This window comes from Centropristis striata, chromosome 1 (genome assembly GCF_030273125.1).
Source record: "Centropristis striata isolate RG_2023a ecotype Rhode Island chromosome 1, C.striata_1.0, whole genome shotgun sequence".
Classification (NCBI taxonomy): domain Eukaryota; kingdom Metazoa; phylum Chordata; class Actinopteri; order Perciformes; family Serranidae; genus Centropristis; species Centropristis striata.
This window is the reverse complement of record NC_081517.1, coordinates 46,110,463-46,132,920: the sequence shown is the minus strand read 5'-3', so window position 1 is coordinate 46,132,920 and position 22,458 is coordinate 46,110,463. Positions and strand designations below refer to the sequence as shown.

The window sequence follows — 22,458 nt, the reverse complement described above, 5'->3', positions numbered from 1 at the left end:
AAAGGTTAAAATGTGCCTCCAGAGAGTAAACTGAGATCCTCTCCTCCGTAGCGTGTCGTCTACACTGACAAGACACAAAACTCTGATCTGATCTGCTCACGTCACGTATGTGTTTACGTCACATACATGCTCCAGGACAGGAAATAAAGAAACGTGGGATTATTTCCATGGTGGGACCTTCAAGCTGCTCTGGCAGCTCTAATAAACTTACAGGAGTCTTTCCACCAAATGTCCAGGATATGTACAGATAGTATTAGTGAACAGAGAAGGATCTGGAATTACCTCCATCACATTCTGGATGCAGCGATTGGTGGGAGGAGCCAGACGGCTGTGAACGAGACCTGGGAGATCTAGTGATGGAGGAGAACTTTGTGGAAGGAGTAGCTGATGGAAACTTCCACATGGCCAAAGATGCTCTTATGGCTTTAAGTGATGCCGCCTGGCTGCATACAATCACATTCACACACTTTAGATCACCGTATCAGCAGGTTTCCTGTTCAGACCGTCGTCATGGAAACGGAGACTCCGTCAGCTCGATGTGGCTGCTGTAACTTTATATTTGTAATCCTGTAACGAGGCTTTTGCCGTGACTAGTTACATGGTCTAATTCCCGTATGAAATGGATCCCTGAACATTATTTAGGTCACTTCTAATCATGAATATGAAAAGGGAACAGATCTTTCCTGTAGTTATCAGGAGATCCTGATTGGTTTGGACGGAGCTGCTCAGTCGTAGACATGTAATAATGTAATAAAATTAAACCATATATTTTGGTGTTTAGTGGTGCTCAAATGCCAAAAACTGAACGTTTCTTTCCAGAAATCAGAGCCAGGTTACACAAGACCATCTCCAGACTTTCTGGGCATTTAAAAAGTATAATTCTTCCTTGTATAGTCCCTAAAACTAAGAATGTATTTTTTATTTTGGGGGAAAAGTCGGTGAAATGCTGGAGAGAGCAAGAGTTAGACAGAAACAGACCAGGATCCAGAGAGTGAAGACGGGCTGAGAAAGATTATAGAAGTATAAAAGGTTAGAGTAGTTTGGGATTTTCATTAGTTTTTATTTTTTGGGAAAATGCTTAATTTTACACACAAAGACAAAAACGAAGGACATTTTCACTATAATTTTAGTGAGTTTGTAACCACAAAATATAGTTTCAGTTAGTTATTGTTTTTAAAAAAGCTTTTTTAATTTTTATTTCAGTTAACAAAAATGTTTTTTCAATTCTAGTTTTGGTTATTTCGTCAGTTTTCATTAACTATAATAACCTTGGAAGAATATATTTTTGCTTGTGAAATTAAATAAAAATGTTTATTTTATGTTTGTTTTATTTTTTATTTATTTTATTTTTTTCATGGTAGAATTTGTTTTTATCATTTATATGTTCCAGACACATAAACAGAAAATGTTGATTTGTTGACTTATTATTTTTGTTTTAGTATCATTATTATTTTGCAAAACTTTATTGAGAAGTTCCAATTACAGTCAGAACATTCATCTTGGGTAATTAAATAAAAAAATCAAACATTTTCATGGTAGAATTTGTTTTTATCATTTATTTGTTCCAGAACAGAAAATGTTGGGTTTTTTAATCCTTCTTTTTTTTAATTATCAGTTTTCTTGAGTTCCAATGACAGTCAGAACATTCATTTTGTGGGTAATTAAATAAAAATGAAAATTTAAACGGCAGCGCGCCCCCGCGGAGCACGTCACGGTGCGTGCGCGGTCCTGTTCCCGGAATCGCTCTGAGCGCGCGCGCTCACGCGGGGCGGCGCCGTTCCGTTGTTCGCCATAGTTCAGGAGTCAGAACCAGACACAACACCAGGACCAGAACCAGACCAGAACCGGACCAGAACCAGACCCGCTCTGACCCCAGGCTCCTGGAGAACCACAGCTCTACAGAACCAGGTGAGACTGCTCACCTGTCAGACACGCAGACAGGTGAGTTCTTTAGTAACGGACCGGTGTTAGCCGTTAGCTGCTGCGGCTAATCACACTGCTGCTGATAGCTGATGCTAGCCTCTGTTAGCTGATGCTAGCTGACAGGCTAATGTTAGCCTCTGTTAGCTGGTGATAGCTGACAGGCTAATGTTAGCCTCTGTTAGCTGATGCTAGCTGACAGGCTAATGTTAGCCTCTGTTAGCTGGTGATAGCTGACAGGCTAATGCTAGCCTCTGTTAGCTGGTGATAGCTCACAGGCTAATGTTAGCATCTGTTAGCTGGTGATAGCTGACAGGCTAATGTTAGCCTCTGTTAGCTGGTGATTTGTAAAGCACTTTGTGTTTCATTTCTATGTATGAGAAGCACTTTATGAATGAATGTGATGGAGTCTCTCCTCAGTCCCAGCCTGGACTAGAGGCTCTGCCACAGGAAGCTACAGACCCTCATTATTAGTTTATTTTAGTTTATTTTACTGGTTTATGTAGAACAGGGAGCAGGTACCAGGCTCATTAATTAGTGCAGTAGAAAGATGTCTGGTACCAGAACTACAAGATCAGTTCTACCTGCAGAACCTGGACAGGTAGGAAGAATAAAACAGGAGGAAATATAACAAGAACAACAAGCACACACACACACACACACAGAAACACACTCACAGACACACAGAAACACACACACACACACACAGACACACACACACACAGACACACACACACACACACAGACACAGAAACACACAGAAACACACTCACAGACACACAAACCCTTTAAATCTTCTGGAATCTTCTATATTCAGCTTGATGCTTCACATTAACTCATTAAATCCTATATATATAATATATATATATAATATATATATATATATATATATATATGTATATATCTAATATATACTCCGTATACTCAACAGCCTGGTGGTCATGTGACTGAGACAGGAAGTGACTTGTCCAGCATGTGACTGACTGGAAACAGAAATGTGATGAAAAAGTAGCTAATTATAAAAAGGTCATTTTTTGTGACGAGGCTCAGTTTAAACCCTTTAACAACTCTAATCTGTTAATGTCCTTTATTACATTTAACTTTCCTGAACACATTAAAGTCACAATTATGATAAATGTTATGGAGATGCAAAGAAAAAGGCAATTGGTTATTGGTTTTAATTTATTATTGATTTATTATTATTTTGTTACTTACTTATGTAAATTATTGTTAAACAGCACTATTAATGTTACAATTTTGATAAATGTTGTGGAGATGCAAAGAAAAAGGCTAATTTGTGTTTCTGTAAGCAGAAAATGTCTAGTTTTTAATTTAAAAATAAATATCAAACATAAATACAATAAGCGCCCAATGTATCGTGTATGTATATGTATATATATATATATATATATATATATATATATACGTATATATGTCACATCACAGATCTTTGACATTTATGGAAATATCCCATACGATCAGGTTCCTTTAATGGTGGCGGCCACCGTGATCAGGATTAAACTGTGCTGTGCAGCGCTGCATTCACTGTCTCCGTGTGACTATTGATCAGGTTCCTTTATTAGTTTGGGTCATCTCCTTGATTCTTGTCCGGCTGTAGTAAGAATCTGAACAGGACCATGAACAAAAAGAAACACACTTCCTTTTCCAACGTGTCAGAAACATAAAGAAGCTTTCATTAACGTCCTGCTAAAACAGTTCTGAGCATCAAGACTCTCCAGCTGAAGTGAAGAAGGAAGACCTTTATTTTTAGTTTAATACCAGCAGTTATATAATGTGTTCATGGTGAAGCCACCATCACCTCTCTGTCATTATATATATATAAATAATAAATAAATATATAAAGCCAAACAGCAGAGTTGATGTTGAGATCAGAGGAATGTTTCATAGAACGGAGTGTGAGATAGTTTAGTTTTATGACGCGTCCTCTAATGGCTCTGCAGTAAATAGTAGAACATTTAATATTTGTATCCAGAGGTTAATAGTAGAACATGTTAATATTTGTATCCAGAGGTTAATAGTAGAACATGTTAATATTTGTATCCAGAGGTAAATAGTAGAACATGTTAATATTTGTATCCAGAGGTTAATAGTAGAACATGTTAATATTTGTATCCAGAGGTAAATAGTAGAACATGTTAATATTTGTACCTGGGAACGTTTCTCAACGCTGCAACAAAGATTAGTCCAAAACCAGATAAAAACAATAAATCTTATCGTGCTGCATGGACAGATAATTAATATTTTAACCGTTCAACATGCTTATTTCTACATTTAACAATCTTAATTTAAGAAATCTTGTCAAGTGAAATTAACTCTTAAAACCAGATAAATGATCCAACACTTCTAAATCTAAAGTTTTTTTTTTTATCTTGGTAAGAACCAAATAATCATCAGGTCACTCTGCTCGGGCCAGTTCATCACTGCTGCAGCTTTACTTTATCTGGTTTAAGAGTTCATTTATTATTTTAAGTGTTCAACATGCTTATTTCTAGATTTAATAATCTTAATTTAATAAATCATAATAAAATAAATTATCTGTCCATGCAGCAAGATCATTTCCCTCAGATTTACTGTTTGATCTGGTTTAAAGACACAACTTTTTTTTTTTTTTTTGCAATGAACAAAACCACTTTAAACATGAGATAATTAAACTTTTGAGGAAAATTTAATCAAAGAAAATCTGTGCAACCAAACATGGGCAGACGATATTTCCCTGAGTGAGTCAGCTGTTATTGATTCATTGAAGTGGTGGATTGTTGGTGGAGAGAAAGGAAAGAGAGTTGGAGTCTAAAGCTCGTCTCCTTCAGTTTGTTTCTGCTTCAGACATTCCTCGTCCTGCTGCTAGTTCAGGCAGGTCCCAAACTACACAGGTATGTGAGCAGGAATCTGGACCAGATCATCAACACGGCCTCCACATGATCACCATTACTGATGGTACATCAAGATATAAAGTACTAGTAGTTCAAGTAGTTAGTTACTAGTAGGAAAACCAGTTAAAACCAGTTAAAACCAGAATACATCCAGTTAAAAAACAGAATACATCCAGTTAAAAAACAGAATAAAACCAGATAAAACCAGTTCAAACTAATTAAAACAAGAATAGAAACACTTAAAAACAGAATAAAACCAGAATGAAACCAGAATAAACCATTTAAAACCAGAATAAAAACACTTAAAAACAGAATAAAGCCATTTAAAACCAGAATAAACCAGAATGAAACCAGAATAAACCATTTAAAACCAGAATAAAAACACTTAAAAACAGAATAAAGCCATTTAAAACCAGAATAAACCATTTAAAACCAGAATAAAAACACTTAAAAACAGAATAAAGCCAGCATAAACCATTTAAAACCAGAATAAAACTACTGTACTCTGTACTACTGTACTGTACAGTTATTCCTACAGTTTAATGTCCTAAAACTTTCTCCCTTTGACTGAACGCTGGTTGAGCCTTCACATCTCTCACTGGTTGCTGCTGTTGTGTAACATAAACTGATGTCAAGTAGCTATTAAAACATTGTTACTGGTCTAGAATGTTAAAGGGGAGATAAGGTCACATTTAGCCTGAATTCTTTGTTGCTGTCATAATCCTTTGTTTTTATTATTTTCTTGTACTTGTTTTCTCCTCCATAAACCATCTGCAGAGTGATATTTAATACTTAATGCTGGTAAAATGTAAAGGAAAGGGGAAACTGTCTCACAGCACAGTACAAATGTAAAAATATTCAAAATATAGCATACACTTAAAGCCATATTCTTTTTTTTTTTTAAAGTGGCTAAAGTTAGGGCTGGACAATATGGACCAAGAGTCATATCCTGATATATTACGGCTAAATATCTATACCATATATATCCGCATATTTTTATCTCAAAGTGAGACTAGAAAACCAGAATAAAACCAGTTTAAACCACCTAAAAACAAAAACACAAAAAAACAATAAAACCAGTTCAAACCACTTAAAACCAGAATAAAACCACATAAAACCAGAATAAAACCACATGAAACCATAATAAAACCATAATAAAACCACTTAAATCCAGAATAAAAGCTTTTGCGGCCCTGAAGTGATGGTAGATGAACTAGCGGTGCTGTTGCGTTGTGGGAGAAAGTGTCTTGAAGAAGTGGACTCAGTCAGAACGTCTCCAGTGAAGAGTTAACGGAGGATTAACAGGCCGAGTGTTTCTTCTGGAGGAGCGGCCTAATGTGAAAAGTCTTTGGCATAAACAAAACTTCCTGCTTTTGTTCCTCGTTCACTTCCAGCAGAAGGAGTTTTTTCCAACACCAAACTCCTGATCAGTGGATGAGCTGCACAGGGAACAAACAGGGATATTTACTGTGAAATGAACCTGAATCCCATTAGCTTAGCATTAATTTACTCATGAGCTGTTTCATCTATCTGGTTTTATGACTTAATAAACTTATTGGGGCTGAGATGGATCAGACAAAGGAAATAAAGGAAACATTTATTGTGACCTTATTGAATCTGGACCCAACAAATACCCCATTACAAAACAACTACAACTAATAAAAACTAAACTACAACTAATAAAAACTAAACTACAACTAATAAAAACTAAACTACAACTAATAAAAACTAAACTACAACTAATAAAAACCACACTACAACTAATAAAAACCACACTACAACTAATAAAAACTAAACTACAACTAATAAAAACTAAACTACAACTAATAAAAACTAAACTACAACTAATAAAAACTAAACTACAACTAATAAAAACAAACTAAAACTAGCAAACTCACTCTAACTAACTAAAACTAACTGAATTTGAAAACAAAAAATCACAACGAAACTAAAAACAAACAATTATAAGCTTGGCCTACACCAATGATGAATGAACATTAACATTTGAAGAAATAACCTTTTAATGTGGTATAATTGTGTCGTCTCAGCCACAGGGAAGAGGCTGAAGAGCCTCATGTGGCCCCGGAGCCTCAGGTTGACCACCCCTGTTCTGTTTATTTATTTATTTATTTGATCTCTGATATCTGTAACCCTTTTTGTTTCTTAGTTATAATCATTTAAATATGCCCCAGGGTTAAGGTTCAAAGGTCAATATCTCAAAGCAAGAATATTATAGAACCTTGAAATTGATATATGTTACTCTCCGGGCCAAGACCTTTCCGGTGATGTATTTGGTTTAGCTCTATGACAAAGTTTTATTTTTTCACATCTTCACTCAGAGACTCAAAGTGCTGTCTGAACCTTAGCCTGTTACGGCACATGTTCAAGGTTTAAAAAAATAAAGCTTTGTCATAGAGCTAAACCAAATACATCACTGGAAAGGTCTTGGCCTGGGGAGTAACATATATCAATTTCAAGGTTCTATAATATTCTTACTTTGAGATATTGACCTTTGAACCTTAACCCTGGGGCATATTTAAATGATTATAACTAAGAGACAGAAAGGGTTCCAGACATGAGACCTACTGTTATAGAAAGGTGTTGACATGGACTATAATGTGAGCATAGTCACTAAGGAGTGGGAGTGGGGGGGCTTTAGGATATGCTGAAAAAATAAAACATCCCCCATTGAACAAGACAATATTTAAATTCTTATGCCAAAAATGTGATAAACATCCCCTCAAACCCCTGGAAAGCCACTAATTAAGTATTTACAACTGCCAATTTTAGGGGAAACCCTGTTTTATTAAAAAAACTACAACTCCCTAGACCTCTCTTCAGTACTTATGTTGACATCAGCACACTTGTTGTAGTTCTTCCGTTTTAGGGTTGTGAAAACCTATTTCTACCCAATATATGGAATATCACACACTGTCTAATAAATAATTATACTGTATGTATATTATCTATGCTAAAAAAAGACAACAATGTTTGTTTAATGAAGATATTTTAACTAAAACAGGAGAGCAGAGGCCGAGGCGTTTACAGTGAAGCGATTCAGTGAGATCGCACCACATCCTGTAGATTACAAAATAAAACAGCAGACAAACGTACAAACGCCATGTTTTTTTTCTGACCTTGAAAGTCACGTGACTTGGAACAAACCAATAGGAACAAATACCAGGTTGGGATATGATGTCATTAACTTGCATTGTAGCGAAATCCGTGTCAGTTTCACGGAAATTTGAGTGATTCCGTGGCTATTCCACGGATTCCTGAGAGCAGGTTGGTTTCCCTCACCCTGCCTGCTTTATTATTTTTATTTTTTATTATTATTATTATTATTTATCCCTGTGGTGAAGACATGGCTGAGGACGAGGTTCCTGTTTTCTTATTGTTGTTTATTGTTGTTTATCCCTGTGGTGAAGACATGGCTGAGGACGAGGTTCCTGTTTTCTTATTGTTATTTATTGTTGTTTATTGTTGTTTATCCCTGTGGTGAAGACATGGCTGAGGACGAGGTTCCTGTGGAGCAGCTAGAAGCGATCGCGGCGGAGAACGAGGAGCAGGAGCCGGTGAACTACAAGCCTCCAGCCCAGAAGTCTCTGAAGGAGATCCACGACCTGGATAAGGATGACGAGAGTCTACGCAAATACAAGGAGACGCTGCTGGGCCCCGGGGCCTCCGAGGCCGGTGAGGTCTCTTATGTTACGTTATGGAACAAGAAACTTAGTTGTGTCAGTTTAAAGTCTAGATGCATAAAAGCTAGATCATCTAGATCATCATCTCTAATGTTTTAATGTGGCTGATAGTGGAGTCTGCCATATTAACTGCATTCAGTCTGCATTCAAAGTGAAATCTGAATCAGGCAAATGTTGAATATTTAGTGGAAAATTTCTTAAGTGCCATGTATTTGTGTTCATACAGTTGAATATGACAGGTTAGTATCAAGTATGGTTACAATTGTTGTTGTGTCAAAAATAAAAAAAAGCGTCTCACAGGATAGAAAGATTGTTTATAGCGTTGTTGATGCAGTTTATCTCCTGCAGCTGTAACTGTAATAATGTAAAGCTCTCTTTGGGATCTATTAGTACGATATAAAGTCAGAACGGCTCTGAACACATTTCTTTAACACGTTAGTATTCATAAAGTAAACCTCCCTCAGTCTGTCACATTATGATGTCGACTCCACGATGTGAGAAAAGAGACTTATTTATATTAATAATATTCCTGAGCAAGTTCAACTAAACATAAGAGCTTCTTCCAGTGATAGTTGGCCAACCAGGTTGCTCATCATGTGTCACATTTGTTCTATTTATTTTGGGCAACTTGCAATTTATTTAAATCTTTCATTGAAGCACTAGACCAAATGTGAAAACATGAATCTAGCTGCGACAGAACTAATGCATTTAATATAATCAATATGTTTCCACTACGCTAGATGTTGATCAACAAGTTTAGTTACATAAAGTTGTTCAACAGGAATGTTATTAATTCCCAATACCAGGCAAGTAAAATATCCAACCAACATAATTCATTTCAAAAAGTCAACGTGAATGTCTTTTTCCAGAAATCATGACTCACTTATTTGAGATATTATGATGTTATTCCTTCTTCTGTTCTGTTTTACCTCCATCTAACTGCTCACGCTGCCCAGAAACAGAAATGCTGATGAAGTTTGAGGGTAAAAGTAGTTAAAGGTGTGTTTGTGTAACGCCATTAGGACTTGGATAGAGGTTGACAGAGGCCAAGCTGCTATATTATAATAATAATAATAGTAATGATAATAATCATAATACAACATTTTATTTGCAAAGCACTTTTCATAAAGTCATCTCAAAGTGCTACAGAAACCAGAAACGAGAGAAAAATCAGACACGTTAAAATCAGCAGGAGATAAAAAGACACAGGTAATAAAGTAGATGAAAGAAAACAGCTAAAGGAGGAGATTAATAATAAAAACATCGAGGGACAACCTAAAGACTGAACAAAAAGGTTTGAAGCCCTTTTTTAAAATATTGGTCTTCACATCCTGTTGGTTCAGTCCGACTCCAGACGGACTTATTGATGTTCAGTGAGCTTCCAACCTGTGACCTGATGCTTCTAGTATTGTTTATTGTTTATTGTGTTATTTGATCCCCATTAGCTGCAGCTATTCTTCCTGGGCTCCAACATATAATATACATAGTATATATAGTGAAGCAAAAAACAAAACAAAAATAAAACCAAGAATATAAAAGATAGCAAAGCTTCAAAATCAGGATCTTTTCTACATTCTTCATCTTTATGTTTAATATCATTACTTAAAGATAGGTTCCCTACATAGTTTAATACACTATAGCTATATTCATTACGCAGTAGTTAATAAAACTTACTAACATTATTCTATATTTTTAATAGTAAATTAATGGTTATAATTTCCATATATATCCATTTAGGAGATGTTATTTCATCTTTACATTTAATATCCATGACTTAAAGCTGGATGTTCTATATAATTTGGTCCTATGTTGTCTGTCAGTGATGTTTAAAGGTTTCTTCAGTGAATAAACTCTAATTAACTCAGATGTTGTCTAAGTACAGCGAGGCGTCCTGGTTTCTCTTCCCCTGAGTCTCTGCTGGTTACAGGACCGTATGTTCCTCTATATCAGACCTTCTGTTTCTCTCTTCAACCTCAGATCCCAACATCACAAACGTCCAGGTGACCCAGATGGCTCTGATATGTGAAGCGGCCCCGAACCCTCTGGTCCTGGACCTGACAGGTGAGTCTGCTTCATGGACACAAACCAGGAGGTTCAATTCAATGTTTGGGAAACAGAACCCATTAGTTATATGGGAGCCACCAGAGCATTTAAAAAAAAAAACTTTTTATTTATTTACATGTACAAAGAACATGAGATTGGGCTATTTTGTCGGTTTTGACGACTTTTCATTCTGTCTGTATAAACCACTTAAAAAGTGTTGACCATGACGTGTTGGTATCATTGTTTTCAGCACAACCTCACCTATATGACCTGATTTCATTTTGACTTACTGGATCAACTTTTTCAACAGAAAAAAACACAGAAAAAAACACAAAAGCACACATAAAACACATACATTTTTTTTTACAAAAAACACCCAAATAATTATAAAAAACACACATAAAACAGATTCATAAACACACACAAAAATTGAATCACACAACAAAACATTAAAGACAAAATATTGCATCAAAAATGCTGAATGCAAACTGCAAAATTTGAAAAACCTGCAAAAACTTACACTTGATTGCTGAAAAAGAGTTGATGCACTACATCGGACATGGAAACTTGTAAAACAGCTGCCAGCAGCTCCATGCTGCTTCGCTTTTACGTTGCAACGTCATGAAGAAGTGTTGCGCCGGTTCCAGAGGGTTAAAAATGAACTTCAGAGGGTTAAAAATGAACTTCAGAGGGTTAGAAATGAACTTCAGAGGGTTAGAAATGTACCTCAGATACTCCCAGTGGTCATTGAACAGATCTGGAGCTGACCTAGATCTGAATCATCCAGAACATTCTGTCCTGTTTCTACCTTCCCTGCAGCACTCATCACTTCTCTTTCCTCAGCCCCATATAATCACTGCCTGCCATGGAAATACAATTAAAACCATTCAGAAGTTTTCTGATTGTGTGTTTTTAAAAGGTGCCTCCCAGTAATACTAAATATTCTGACCGGTTTTATAAACTACCTTAAGTTTCAAACTAAAAATATATCCCAAAGCACAGTGTTGCATTAAGCGTCTGAGGTTGTCTTCTAGTGCCGAGACTTTCACGGAAGTTATTGTCAGAATACAGCACGAGTACACTTCAGTTTCCATGGTTACCACTCACTCACATCATCTTTATTGTTACTTGACAGCATTGTCAGTGTCCTTAATTAATTTGATTATTCTAATGGCAAAATTCCACATACATAAAGCCAAATGTTCCAAAGGTCGGCCTTCCTTTCCTGTTTTTGAAATTCGTCGGTGGCTCTTCTTAACGAGCCGCGTGGGTCGGCGGCTCCTCTTAACGAGCCGCGGGGGTCGGAGGCTCTTCTTAACGAGCCGCGGGGGTCGGTGGCTCCTCTTAACGAGCCGCGGGGGTCGGAGGCTCTTCTTAATGAGCCGCGGGGGTCGGTGGCTCCTCTTAATGAGCCGCTGGGGCCGGATGCTCGTTAAGAAGAGTAAGAACGAGTCGAAGTGGCACAGTCCTCCTGCAGCAGTCTCTCCCAGCTGCAGAGCCAGAGGGGATATTAACTGCTAATAGGCTAGTTAAACAGTTAGGTGTGTAGCAGTGTGTATGTGCTGTTGCTGCAGGAGGTGAACTTGAACTTGTCAGATGTGTTAGTTTCCATGGTGATACAGCCCTGACACACTGAAAGTTTCTTGAAGTACTTTAACTCTTTGGTGATGGTGGTTAAAGGAATCTTGGGATTTTATTGGCCCACCAAGAGCTCTTGGGCCAGAAGACTAAATGACAAAGTTTCACCAAACAAACTTTGAAACATTCACCAGCAGCGCATCCTCAGATCTTTAATTATGTCACACATACCGAGTTCTCTTAATGATTCTGATCAGAAGCACTCTGTTATGAAGTCAATATTAATGCTTTGTGTGCTTTCGTCCCTTGTGGTTTGTAACAGGAGACCTTGAAGCCTTTAAGAAGCAGTCGTTTGTTCTGAAAGAAGGTGTTGAATACAAAATAAAGATCAGCTTTAAGGTGAGAGCTGCTCTAGCTACAGCCACACACACACATATATATTAATATGACACTTAGAATATGGGTGATTGTCATGAAGCCAGTCTAAGTTCTGTCTGTGAAGATTATAAGGACATACTTTATTAAACTAAATATATTTCACTTTTATATGAATGAACAATATAGCCATAATGAGGCACAATTCATTGTTTTGTGTTAAAATAATATTTTCTATATTTTTAAACATATTTTTGATTCACAAATTCATTACTGTCATGCATCCAGATAAAAGTGTTTCCCCACACTTATACACAATAAATATTTAATAAAATATGTAAAAATAACTATACATTTGTAAAAATGTATAATTTAACAGAATATAATCAAACATAATGGCTTTTAGCAATGTATAAAGAACAAAATCTGAATGAAAATTGATGTTAAAAAGTGGTTAAATGTTATGGTAATGATAGAATCGTTTGAATTAAAATATGTTTAAATTTTAATAAAATGCATTTTGGTGATACCAGCTACCTGAGTGTCAGGGGAACCTGAAACTGAGCCTTAGTTCAGTTCTAGCAGGTTCCTCAGGAGCAGAACAGGTGTGTTGAACAGTGTTTGTCTTTCAGGTGAACAGAGAGATCGTTTCGGGTCTGAAGTACGTGCAGCAGACGTACAGGAAAGGAATCAGGAGTGAGTGAACCATTTCTGTTGATCTGTTTTTAAATGATTCCTGAACACACCAGCTCTCCCTCTAAACCACTGGTTCCCAAAGTGTTTATACTGGGCCCCCCTTTTCTATCTAAAAAATACTTTCAAGCCCCCCGGCGGCCTCCACACAACAAGCAAGAATGGCCTTGTCATATTTTTTCATCCTTGTGTTTTGTATTTGCAGTATTTCAAGTGGAGTCATGATCTGATTTAGCTTTTACCACACTGTAAAAAATGTTTGTGGAAATAACAGTAAAACACTGTCAAGTACATCAGAAATAGGGCGTAAAATTAAAAATTGAAAATCACCATATTAGACACTTTTAATTACCGTAAATCAAAGAATAGCACAAAACTTACTTTTTTCTGTCAAACTGGAAGAAACACACAGTTTTGCTGTAAAGATATAACATTTTCATGCTAAATGAATGGAGAAATACCATGATGTGTGAATGAATGACACAATTACCTAAAAATAACAGGAATATTCAGTCTAAATTACAGCTTTTGCTGATATTTACATTTAAATTTACAGTAGAAAACCCACTCACTGTAATGGTGACGGTGAAGTTCTGGCAAACACAGCTGATGGTATTTTTCCGTAAATTAAACAGATTATCGCCCCCCCTTTTTATAACTCTGGGCCCCCCAGTTTGGGAACCACTGCTCTAAACACACTGTGATGTCACGTGTTTCCAGCTAAAACCACAGAGATATTAAATCTATACACTTTTTAAAAAATGGGTAAAATGAAGCTATGACAGGTCCTGTTTCTGTCTGTGGGGAGTTCAGGGTCCCTGGTTAATCCTGGTTCTCATCCACACCTTGTTTCATGCCATTCCTATCCCTGCTGAACAAGACCCCAAGGTACTTTAACTCCTTCTCTTGAGGCAGTACCTCCCCCCACCCAGAGGGGGCAGTCCACCGTTTTCCGGCAGAGATACTGGTGAGTCTTCCCCTGAGTCTTCAGACTCTGCCTCCTCCACAGAGGACGTGTTGGCTGGATTAAGGAGTTCCTCAAAGTGTTCTTTCCACCGTCTGAGGACATCCCCAGGTCAAGTCAGCAGGTCTCCTCCCCCGCTGAACACAGCTTGGGCCAAGTCCTGCTTTCCCTTCCTGAGTCGCCCGACGGTTTTCCAGAACTTCTTTGAGGCCGACCCGCCCGGCCGACCCCGAATTCCTCCCATACCGAGTTTTTGCTTCAGCGACAGCTGCAGCTGCAGCCCTTCTGGCCGAACGGTACCTGTCTGCTGCTTCCAGATACCCCCCAGCCAGCCAAGACCGAAAGGCCTCCTTCTTCAGCTTGACGGCCTCCCTCACCGCTGGTGTCCACCAGCAGGTTCTTGGGTTGCCGCCACGACACCGAAGGCCTTCAGGCCACAGCTCCTACCAGCCGCATCAACAACTGAGGCTTTGAACATGTTGAACATGGCCCACTAGGACTCCATGTCCCCAGCCTCACCCGGGATGCTGGAGAAATTCTTCCGGAGGTGTGAGTTGAAGACCCTGCAGACAGGGGCCTCCGCTAGACGTTCCCAGTTCACCCTCACTACACGTTTGGGTTGCCAGGTCTGTCCAGCAGCCTCCCCCGCCACCTGATCCACCTCACCACCAGGAGGTGATCAGCTGACAGCTCTGCTCCTCTCTTCACCCGAGTGTCCAGAACATGATCAGATATGATGATACGATAATGATTTCGATCATCGATCTTTGGCCTAGAGTGCTCTGGTACCAGGTACACTTATGAACAGCTCTGTGTTCTAACATGGTGTTAGTTATGGACGAACCGTGACTAGAACAGAAGTCCAATAACAGAACACCACTCGGGTTCAGATCGGGCCGTTCCTCCCAATCACCACCTCCAGGTACCATCATCGTTACCCACATGAGTGTTGAAGTCTCCCAGAAGAACTATAGAGTCCCCAGGTGGTTCCCCTGCAGGACACCACCCAGAGACTCCAAGAAGGCCGGGTACTCCGAGCTGCTGTTGGTGCATAAGAACAGACAACAGTCAGAGACCTTCCCCTCCTCTGGTTCCTCGGGGACAACTCCAACACAGCGGTGCTCAGCCGGGGGCTTGTGATAATCACCTTTATTTTGTTACAAAGTATAGCAGTGAAACTATGATTTTTTTTGTCCACATGTGATCCAGACGTTTGTCCTGTAGTCTCTCTGAGGTTGAATGTTTTGATCATGATGTCTCTCCTCCTGTGTTCCAGTTGATAAGTCGGACTACATGGTGGGCAGCTACGGGCCCCGACCCACCGAATACGACTTCCTCACCACCGTCGAAGAGGCTCCTAAAGGCTTGGTCGCCCGCGGCAACTACGTCATCAAGTCCAAGTTCACTGATGACGACAAGCACGACCACCTGTCCTGGGAGTGGAACCTGAACATCAAGAAGGACTGGAAGGATTAAAGAGGCCTGACCCCCCATCTACCCCATCTGACCCCCCATCACCCCCCCATCTACCCATCTGACCCCCCATCACCCCCCCATCTACCCCATCTGACCCCCCATCACCCCCCCCATCTACGCCATCTGACCCCCCATCTACGCCATCTGACCCCCCATCACCCTGTCATCTACCCCATCACCCTCACATCACTCCCATCTGACCCCCCATCACCCCCATCTACCCCCCCAATCTACCCCCCCTCACACCATCTACCCCTCATCCTCTCTGCCTTCTCTTTACTCTGTTGAACATTTCATGCCTTAGTTGCCGCCTCGCTGTCTTAACGTCCACCTCCACCTCTCTGTCCCCCGTAGCAGCATCCGTCCGTCCAGACCCCCCAACCCTAACCCCACCACCCCCCATCTACCACCTATCTGCCCCACGTTTCACTGGTTTCTGCCCCCCCCCCCACTGAGCTGTACCATGTAGCACCCCCTCCAGCCTTGTTTTTGTTTAGTCCTGGATCTTTGCTGCTTGAAGAGATTAACCCCCTCCTGCCCCCCCAACCCCAACCCTAACCCCTTCCTGCCCCCCCGAGACAGAATGTGTCTTCCTGCCCCCCCCCCCAGACAGAATGTGTCTTCCTGCTCAGTATGAAGTTCATGTGGAAAAGCAACTGTACAATCAGCTTTTGTTTGCCTTTTTTTATATAATTGTATCAGTGGTTGTGTAATGTGACTGTATCCACCTCACTGTTAATCAGCTGTTGTATCCATAGCGACCCCCACCACATCCACCTGCCCCCCCCCCCCCCCCCCCCCCAGCTTTCCTTTGCTGTCTTTTGATAGAATTACCGATATCTGCCTTGTGACAATAATCCATCAGAGCTCTGTTTGTCCCTAATGTATCTCCCCCCCTCAGCAGGGGGCCGGGGCCAAAGTCAACTTCTACGTGTAGAAGAAGCTGCCTTATGTATCAAGTCTAAAGCAGGGATGGGCAACTGGAGGCCCGGGGGCCGCATACGGCCCGCACCCTCACTTGAAGTGGCCCATAGTACAACTACATGCATTTGAGCAAGTTAGTGCACTGTAAACATATTTAAAATGGCAGTTTCATCATATCTGGTGAAGTGATGCTCCTATATGTGGCCCTGTGGTAGTGGCCATGAAACATTGTGGCCCCTCCAGCCTTTAAGTTGCCCATCCCTGATCTAAACCTATCAGTTTATTAAGCCTTGTGAGTGTGAGCAGTGCTGCTGTCAGGTAATCTGTATATGAAGGGCTTTACTCTGTCAACCACCTGTAGCCCTGTTGTAGCACAGACTGTTCAGACAGAACCACAGATTCAGGCTCTGCTCACTAAACTCACCTGTGATTAGATTAGAGGGACTGAATGTTACAACAATTGGAGAAAAGATTAACAAACCAAGAGAAAATCAGTATTGATGAATCTGGGCACTCTTGTTCCTTTCAGCCGTGAGGCCTTAGCTCTATTATCTCTGATCAAACATTTCTAATTTAGCCTTTTTGTTTTTGTTCCCCTTTGCCTTAATGTACATCACCCCCCCCCCCCCACTCACTCGTTCAGACTGCTAATGAACTCTAGAGTCAGGAGAGCCAGGTGGAGGAGGAGAAACCTGGAAAAAGGTGTGTCTAAAAACCAGATAGAACACTAAACCTGAGGGAAATGATGCATGGACAGTAATCTTACTTGACAAGATTTCTTAAATTAAGGTTATTAAATCTAGAAATAAGCATGTTGAACACTTAAAATAAGAAATTAACTCTAAAATAACTCTTAACTCTAGACACACCTTTTTTGCAGTGTGGGAGGGGGAGGAGCCAGGAGGAGGAGGCGGAGCCAGGCGCCGTCTGCTGCTGCACCTCGGCGGTGTCCGGCTCAGACTCTAACCAGAGACCAGATAGACCAGAGACCAGGTAGACCAGGTAGACCAGCTAGACCAGGTTGACCAGGTGGACCCGGTAGACCAGCTAGACCAGCTAGACCAGGTTTACCAGGTGGACCAGGTAGACCAGGTGGACCCGGTAAACCAGGTGGACCCGGTAAACCAGGTGGACCCGGTAAACCAGGTAGACCAGATAGACCAGGTGTCTCAGTCAGAAAGGGTCAGATAACACTAAGATAAACCGCCTGCTCAGTATTTAGCGAGAGGAGCTTTAACTGACACATTCATTGATTGAATCGACTCGTACTGTACCAGAACATTTGGATGTAAACGTTGTTTTTTGTTTGTTTCTTCTGATAATGACACGATGTATTCCCGCGCCATACATTCCTTCACATTGTACAGTTTCTATGAAAACGCTGCATGCTGGTGGGGTTGTATATTCTATCATCATTGTGATTTCTCTTCTCAGCCAATAAACATTTTGCTGAACTCGTCCTCCAACACTGTGCTGTTTTTAAAATAAGTAGAATATAGAAAAGGACAAATACTGGGTCATATTTTACTGTTAGTGAAATGAAGAATCATGAGCCATTAGTTGTGGTTGTTGATCCCACTAGATGGCGCTGTTGGTTTAAAGTAAAAGGCTGAAAGAAAGCCAGTAATAAGGGCTGAGAGTCTCAGGAGCTAGAAATAAAGGGACATGGGTTCATAAAACAGTGAACAGAGACTATTCACCACATCCACGTCTTTATTTTTATTTCTATATTTATTCTGACCGAGGCAGACCATGTTCAATGTTCTATGATGAGTTATTGAGCCTTTCTGCAAACGCAGACCAGATTTTACAGCAAAAGTGTTGTAGCCCACTCACTGCAAAAACCAACTGACAAAAACTAAGAAATAAATAACTAGAATTAAGCAAATACATGCTTGAAATGAAATTATCTGCCAGTGCAGTAAGTAAATGTTTCTTTGTAAGAATTCTTTAAGTAAGTAAAAATATCTAGAAACTGGAAAAACCGATGAAAGATTGAAATAAATCCAAATATACTTATTTTTTGCAATTGTGGCTTGCAGCTAAAACTCTCAACTGGAGCCAATATTTGATTACTCACCCTGTGAAGAGGGGTTATTCACCCTGTGTAGAGGGGTTACTCACCCTGTGTAGAGGGGTAATTCACCCTGTGTAGAGGGGTTACTCACCCTGTGAAGAGGGGTTACTCACCCTGTGTAGAGGGGTTATTCACCCTGTGAAGAGGGGTTACTCACCCTGTGAAGAGGGGTTACTCACCCTGTGAAGAGGGGTTACTCACCCTGTGAAGAGGGGTTACTCGCTGTAAAGAGGGGTTACTCACCCTGTGAAGAGGGGTTACTCACCCTGTGAAGAGGGGTTACTCACCCTGTGAAGAGGGGTTACTCGCTGTAAAGAGGGGTTACTCACCCTGTGTAGAGGGGTTACTCACTCTGTGAAGAGGGGTTACTCGCTGTAAAGAGGGGTTAGTCACTAATTTCTGTTACAATAATGGATAATGAAGCTTAATTTGGCCATCACTATTGTTTATTATTGTGCTAAAAAGGGATATTACGGGTACAGCTCAGTTTAGTCGTAATACTCTGCCTGTGAACAGTTGTATAATGTTTTTGGTAACACTTTATATGATGCCCATGTCTATAATGCATCATAGACACAATACATTATAATCTACTTATAGCATGTATAGGATCATAATGTATAATCATTGTCTTTGGTGAAATACATTAAAAGCATTATAATGATACTATAGCCCACAACACAGCATAAGTCATGTGTAATATATATACAGCTCAATAAGAGAGCACTCAGCATCTCTACATGTGGCAGCGATTCATTCATGTGTCTGTTTAACTAACACAAGCTCCTCATTCTACTTCATGAGGGAGTGATCATCTGATCACATGAACCAATCTGATTTAACCAGGGAAAGTATAAAAAGCACTGCTGTGGTCATCACTGCACTGCAAAACCTGAAATCTAAGTTAGATTATCATGACATGTATTGGAAAAGGAGTGAGAAGAAGTTAAACGTATAAACTCCCACCCCCTCTCCTTAAATATGTTATATACATTTCTGTCTGATTGTTGTTGCTGCTGTGACCAACACAATACTCCTGGTGGGATTAATAAAGTATTTCAATTCTATTCTATTAAGCCTTTTAAACAACTCAGCCTGCAGTGGATGGGATAATAATAATAATAATAATAATAATAATAGGAGGAGCAGGACTAGATGGAGACAGCTGGGAGACAAAGTGGGACAACTTCACTGACTGTCTGAAGCAAAAGGTTTTATATTTCACCTTTAACTGAATGTTCAGTGTGCAGCTTGTTGTCTCCACATGAGGAAGAAACCAGGAGGAACTTCACGTGTTTGCTCAACATCCAGACAGTAAATTCTCTATTAGTTCAGTCTGACTTCCTGAAAGGCTTAAACACTGAATCTAGTCTAGTCCTGTTATTATTATATGTATTAGATATGATATACTATTATATATTATATTAAAAATGTAATTAACCCTTTGTGTTTGTCTTGGTGGTGACGTCACAGAGACGTGCCCGAGCAGCTCTGCGCGCTCCCGCCGCCTCCGTCGGGCACGCGCCGCCTCTTCCTCCTCAGAGCGGAGAAGAAGCAGGAAGTGAAAGTCACACATGGAGGGTGTGTCCATAGATAGAAACATAAATATAAATCTATCTATCTATGGGTGAGTCCTCCTCTACAGCTCCTCTCTCTGTGACATAACCTCCCAGTCCTGCTCCTCCTGCTCCTCCTGCTGCGGTAGGGAGGAGGACACCATGGGGGACTCGGCCCGGACCAGGCGCAGGGAGCAGCTGAAGCGCTGGGCCGGCTCCTGCACCGACAGAGCCCCGGCCCTGCCCCGGAGGAGGTGGAGGGGAGCCGGGGAGCAGCCCGCCGGGGAGCCCGGGGAGCAGCAGCCTCCCCGGGGAGGAGCAGAGGAGACCAGCCCGGAGCTCAAACGGAGGTAGGACTCAGATAGGAGCTAACAGCTAGCTTAGCTTAGCATCTCAGGAAACCAGGCTACAGGAGCAGGATGCTAACAGATGCTAACAGGCTAATAATAACAAGCAGCACATTATACTGTAACATTATTATGGGACATCATATGTTGTTCCTGTGGAAGACTAGCTGGTTACCATGGTAACAGCTAATGGGGATCCTTAGTAAATAAACAAACAAACAAACAAACAAACAAATACCAACCATCCTGCTGATGAGGTTTACCATCACAGTGTTCTGTTGTTGTTGACCCTGGTCCTGGTCTGAGGTCTGGTTCTAGTCCTGATCCTAGTCCTGATCCTAGTCCTGGTTCTAGTCCTGATCCTAGTCCTGGTTCTAGTCCTGGTCTGAGGTCTGGTTCTAGTCCTGATCCTAGTCCTGGTTCTAGTCCTGGTCGTATGGTCCCATGGTCCTAGTCCTGGTTCTAGTCCTGGTCTGAGGTCTGGTCCTGGTCCTGTTCCTGGTTCTAGTCCTGGTCCTGGTTCTAATCCTGGTCCTGGCTCTAATCCTGGTCTGAGGTCTGGTCCTAGTCCTGTTCCTGGTTCTAGTCCTGGTCCTGGTTCTAATCCTGGTCTGAGGTCTGGTCCTAGTCCTGTTCCTGGTCCTAGTCCTGGTCCTAGTCCTGTTCCTGGTCCTGTTCCTGGTCCTAGTCCTGGTCTGGTCTGGTTTGTGTCGTTGTGCTAGTCCACCTCTCTGGTCATATTTCCATCCAGGAGTTCAGGGACATCAGATCTAGTTCAGTCAGAGATGTGTCAGTTATGTAGTCCTAGTCCTGGTTCTAGTCCTGGTTCTAGTCCTGGTCCTACATTAGGTTTAGTTCAGTCAGAGATGTGTCAGTTATGTAGTCCTAGTCCTGGCTCTAGTCCTGGTCCTAGTCCTGGTCCTACATTAGGTCTAGTTCAGTCAGAGGTCTCTGTTGGTAGATGGTCAGTTTAATGAGATCCTTGTCTCTTATTTAACTGATTAAACTATAAACTGCTGTTGCTCAGTGAAACGTGCTAACTGACTGGAGAACACACACACACATATCGGCTGATACAAGTAAAAAACACAGATATCGACCGGTCGATGTATCGGTCTACCTCTATTATCGGCTGATACAAGTCAAAAACACAGATATCGACCGGTCGATGTATCGGTCTACCTTTATTATCAGCTGCTCTACATGCTAGAAAACACCCCGCTGCATGATTATTGTTATTATATAATTTATTGCTACAACACAAAAACTGTGAATATGTGAAAATCTCAACAAATCCCACGAGCAGAACAAATGAGCCTATAAACTATATCACAATATAATATGTATTATATATATATATATATATATATATATATATATATATATATATATATATAATACATATATACATATATATGACAGCAGATAGTGTTGGTCGTGTTTCCAAAGCTCTTTCTTCTTTCTTTTCCCATAGACCTCCACAGAACAATAAAAACACATGGATGAGCATCACTGTTGCTCTGGGTGACCGTTAGCTACAGTTTGCTCTGTAGCAGTACAGTGTGTATGTGCTAACAGGCTAACAGTTAGCTCTGTAGCAGTACAGTGTGTATATGCTAACAGTTAGCTCTGTAGCAGTACAGTGTGTATATGCTAACAGGCTAACAGTTAGCTCTGTAGCAGTACAGTGTGTATGTGCTAACAGGCTAACAGTTAGCTCTGTAGCAGTACAGTGTGTATATGCTAACAGTTAGCTCTGTAGCAGTACAGTGTGTATATGCTAACAGGCTAACAGTTAGCTCTGTAGCAGTACAGTGTGTATGTGCTAACAGGCTAACAGTTAGCTCTGTAGCAGTACAGTGTGTATGTGCTAACAGGCTAACAGTTAGCTCTGTAGCAGTACAGTGTGTATG

At 40.5% G+C, this 22,458-nt stretch overlaps 2 protein-coding genes across 5 annotated transcripts in view; both read left to right on the top strand.

Annotated features, from left to right (window-relative positions):
• The first annotated feature begins 1,727 nt into the window (after positions 1-1,727).
• LOC131980002 (rho GDP-dissociation inhibitor 1-like) lies at positions 1,728-15,714 on the top strand. Of its 2 annotated transcripts, none has more exons than XM_059344133.1 (6): positions 1,728-1,941; positions 8,316-8,504; positions 10,490-10,573; positions 12,456-12,532; positions 13,141-13,204; positions 15,442-15,714. In XM_059344133.1, the coding sequence occupies exons 2-6, from the start codon at positions 8,318-8,320 to the stop codon at positions 15,639-15,641; spliced, it is 612 nt and encodes a 203-aa protein (XP_059200116.1). In that variant the 5' UTR covers positions 1,728-1,941; positions 8,316-8,317; the 3' UTR covers positions 15,642-15,714. The 2 variants fall into 2 exon arrangements, with proteins under 2 accessions (XP_059200116.1, XP_059200108.1); XM_059344125.1 differs by having other exon boundaries at positions 1,740-1,908.
• A 4,465-nt stretch (positions 15,715-20,179) lies between these two features.
• ppp1r12c (protein phosphatase 1, regulatory subunit 12C) overlaps positions 20,180-22,458 on the top strand; it is a 25,518-nt gene continuing 23,239 nt past the window's right edge. For all 3 annotated transcript variants that reach the window (XR_009395165.1, XM_059344079.1, XM_059344065.1), the window contains exon 1: positions 20,180-20,548. Coding sequence is in view for 2 of the 3 variants with exons in the window: in XM_059344079.1 (XP_059200062.1) it covers positions 20,361-20,548 (188 nt within the window). In the remaining variant the exon portion in view is untranslated. The remainder of the gene's footprint in view (positions 20,549-22,458) is intronic.

Excerpts from the sequence above, each read along its gene's own strand:
- LOC131980002 (XM_059344133.1), top strand. The coding sequence starts at position 8,318 with ATGGCTGAGGACGAGGTTCCTGTGGAGCAGCTAGAAGCGATCGCGGCG. Across the intron at positions 10,574-12,455 it reads TCTGGTCCTGGACCTGACAG|GAGACCTTGAAGCCTTTAAG; the intron begins GTGAGTCTGCTT and ends GGTTTGTAACAG. Across the intron at positions 12,533-13,140 it reads AAATAAAGATCAGCTTTAAG|GTGAACAGAGAGATCGTTTC; the intron begins GTGAGAGCTGCT and ends TTTGTCTTTCAG.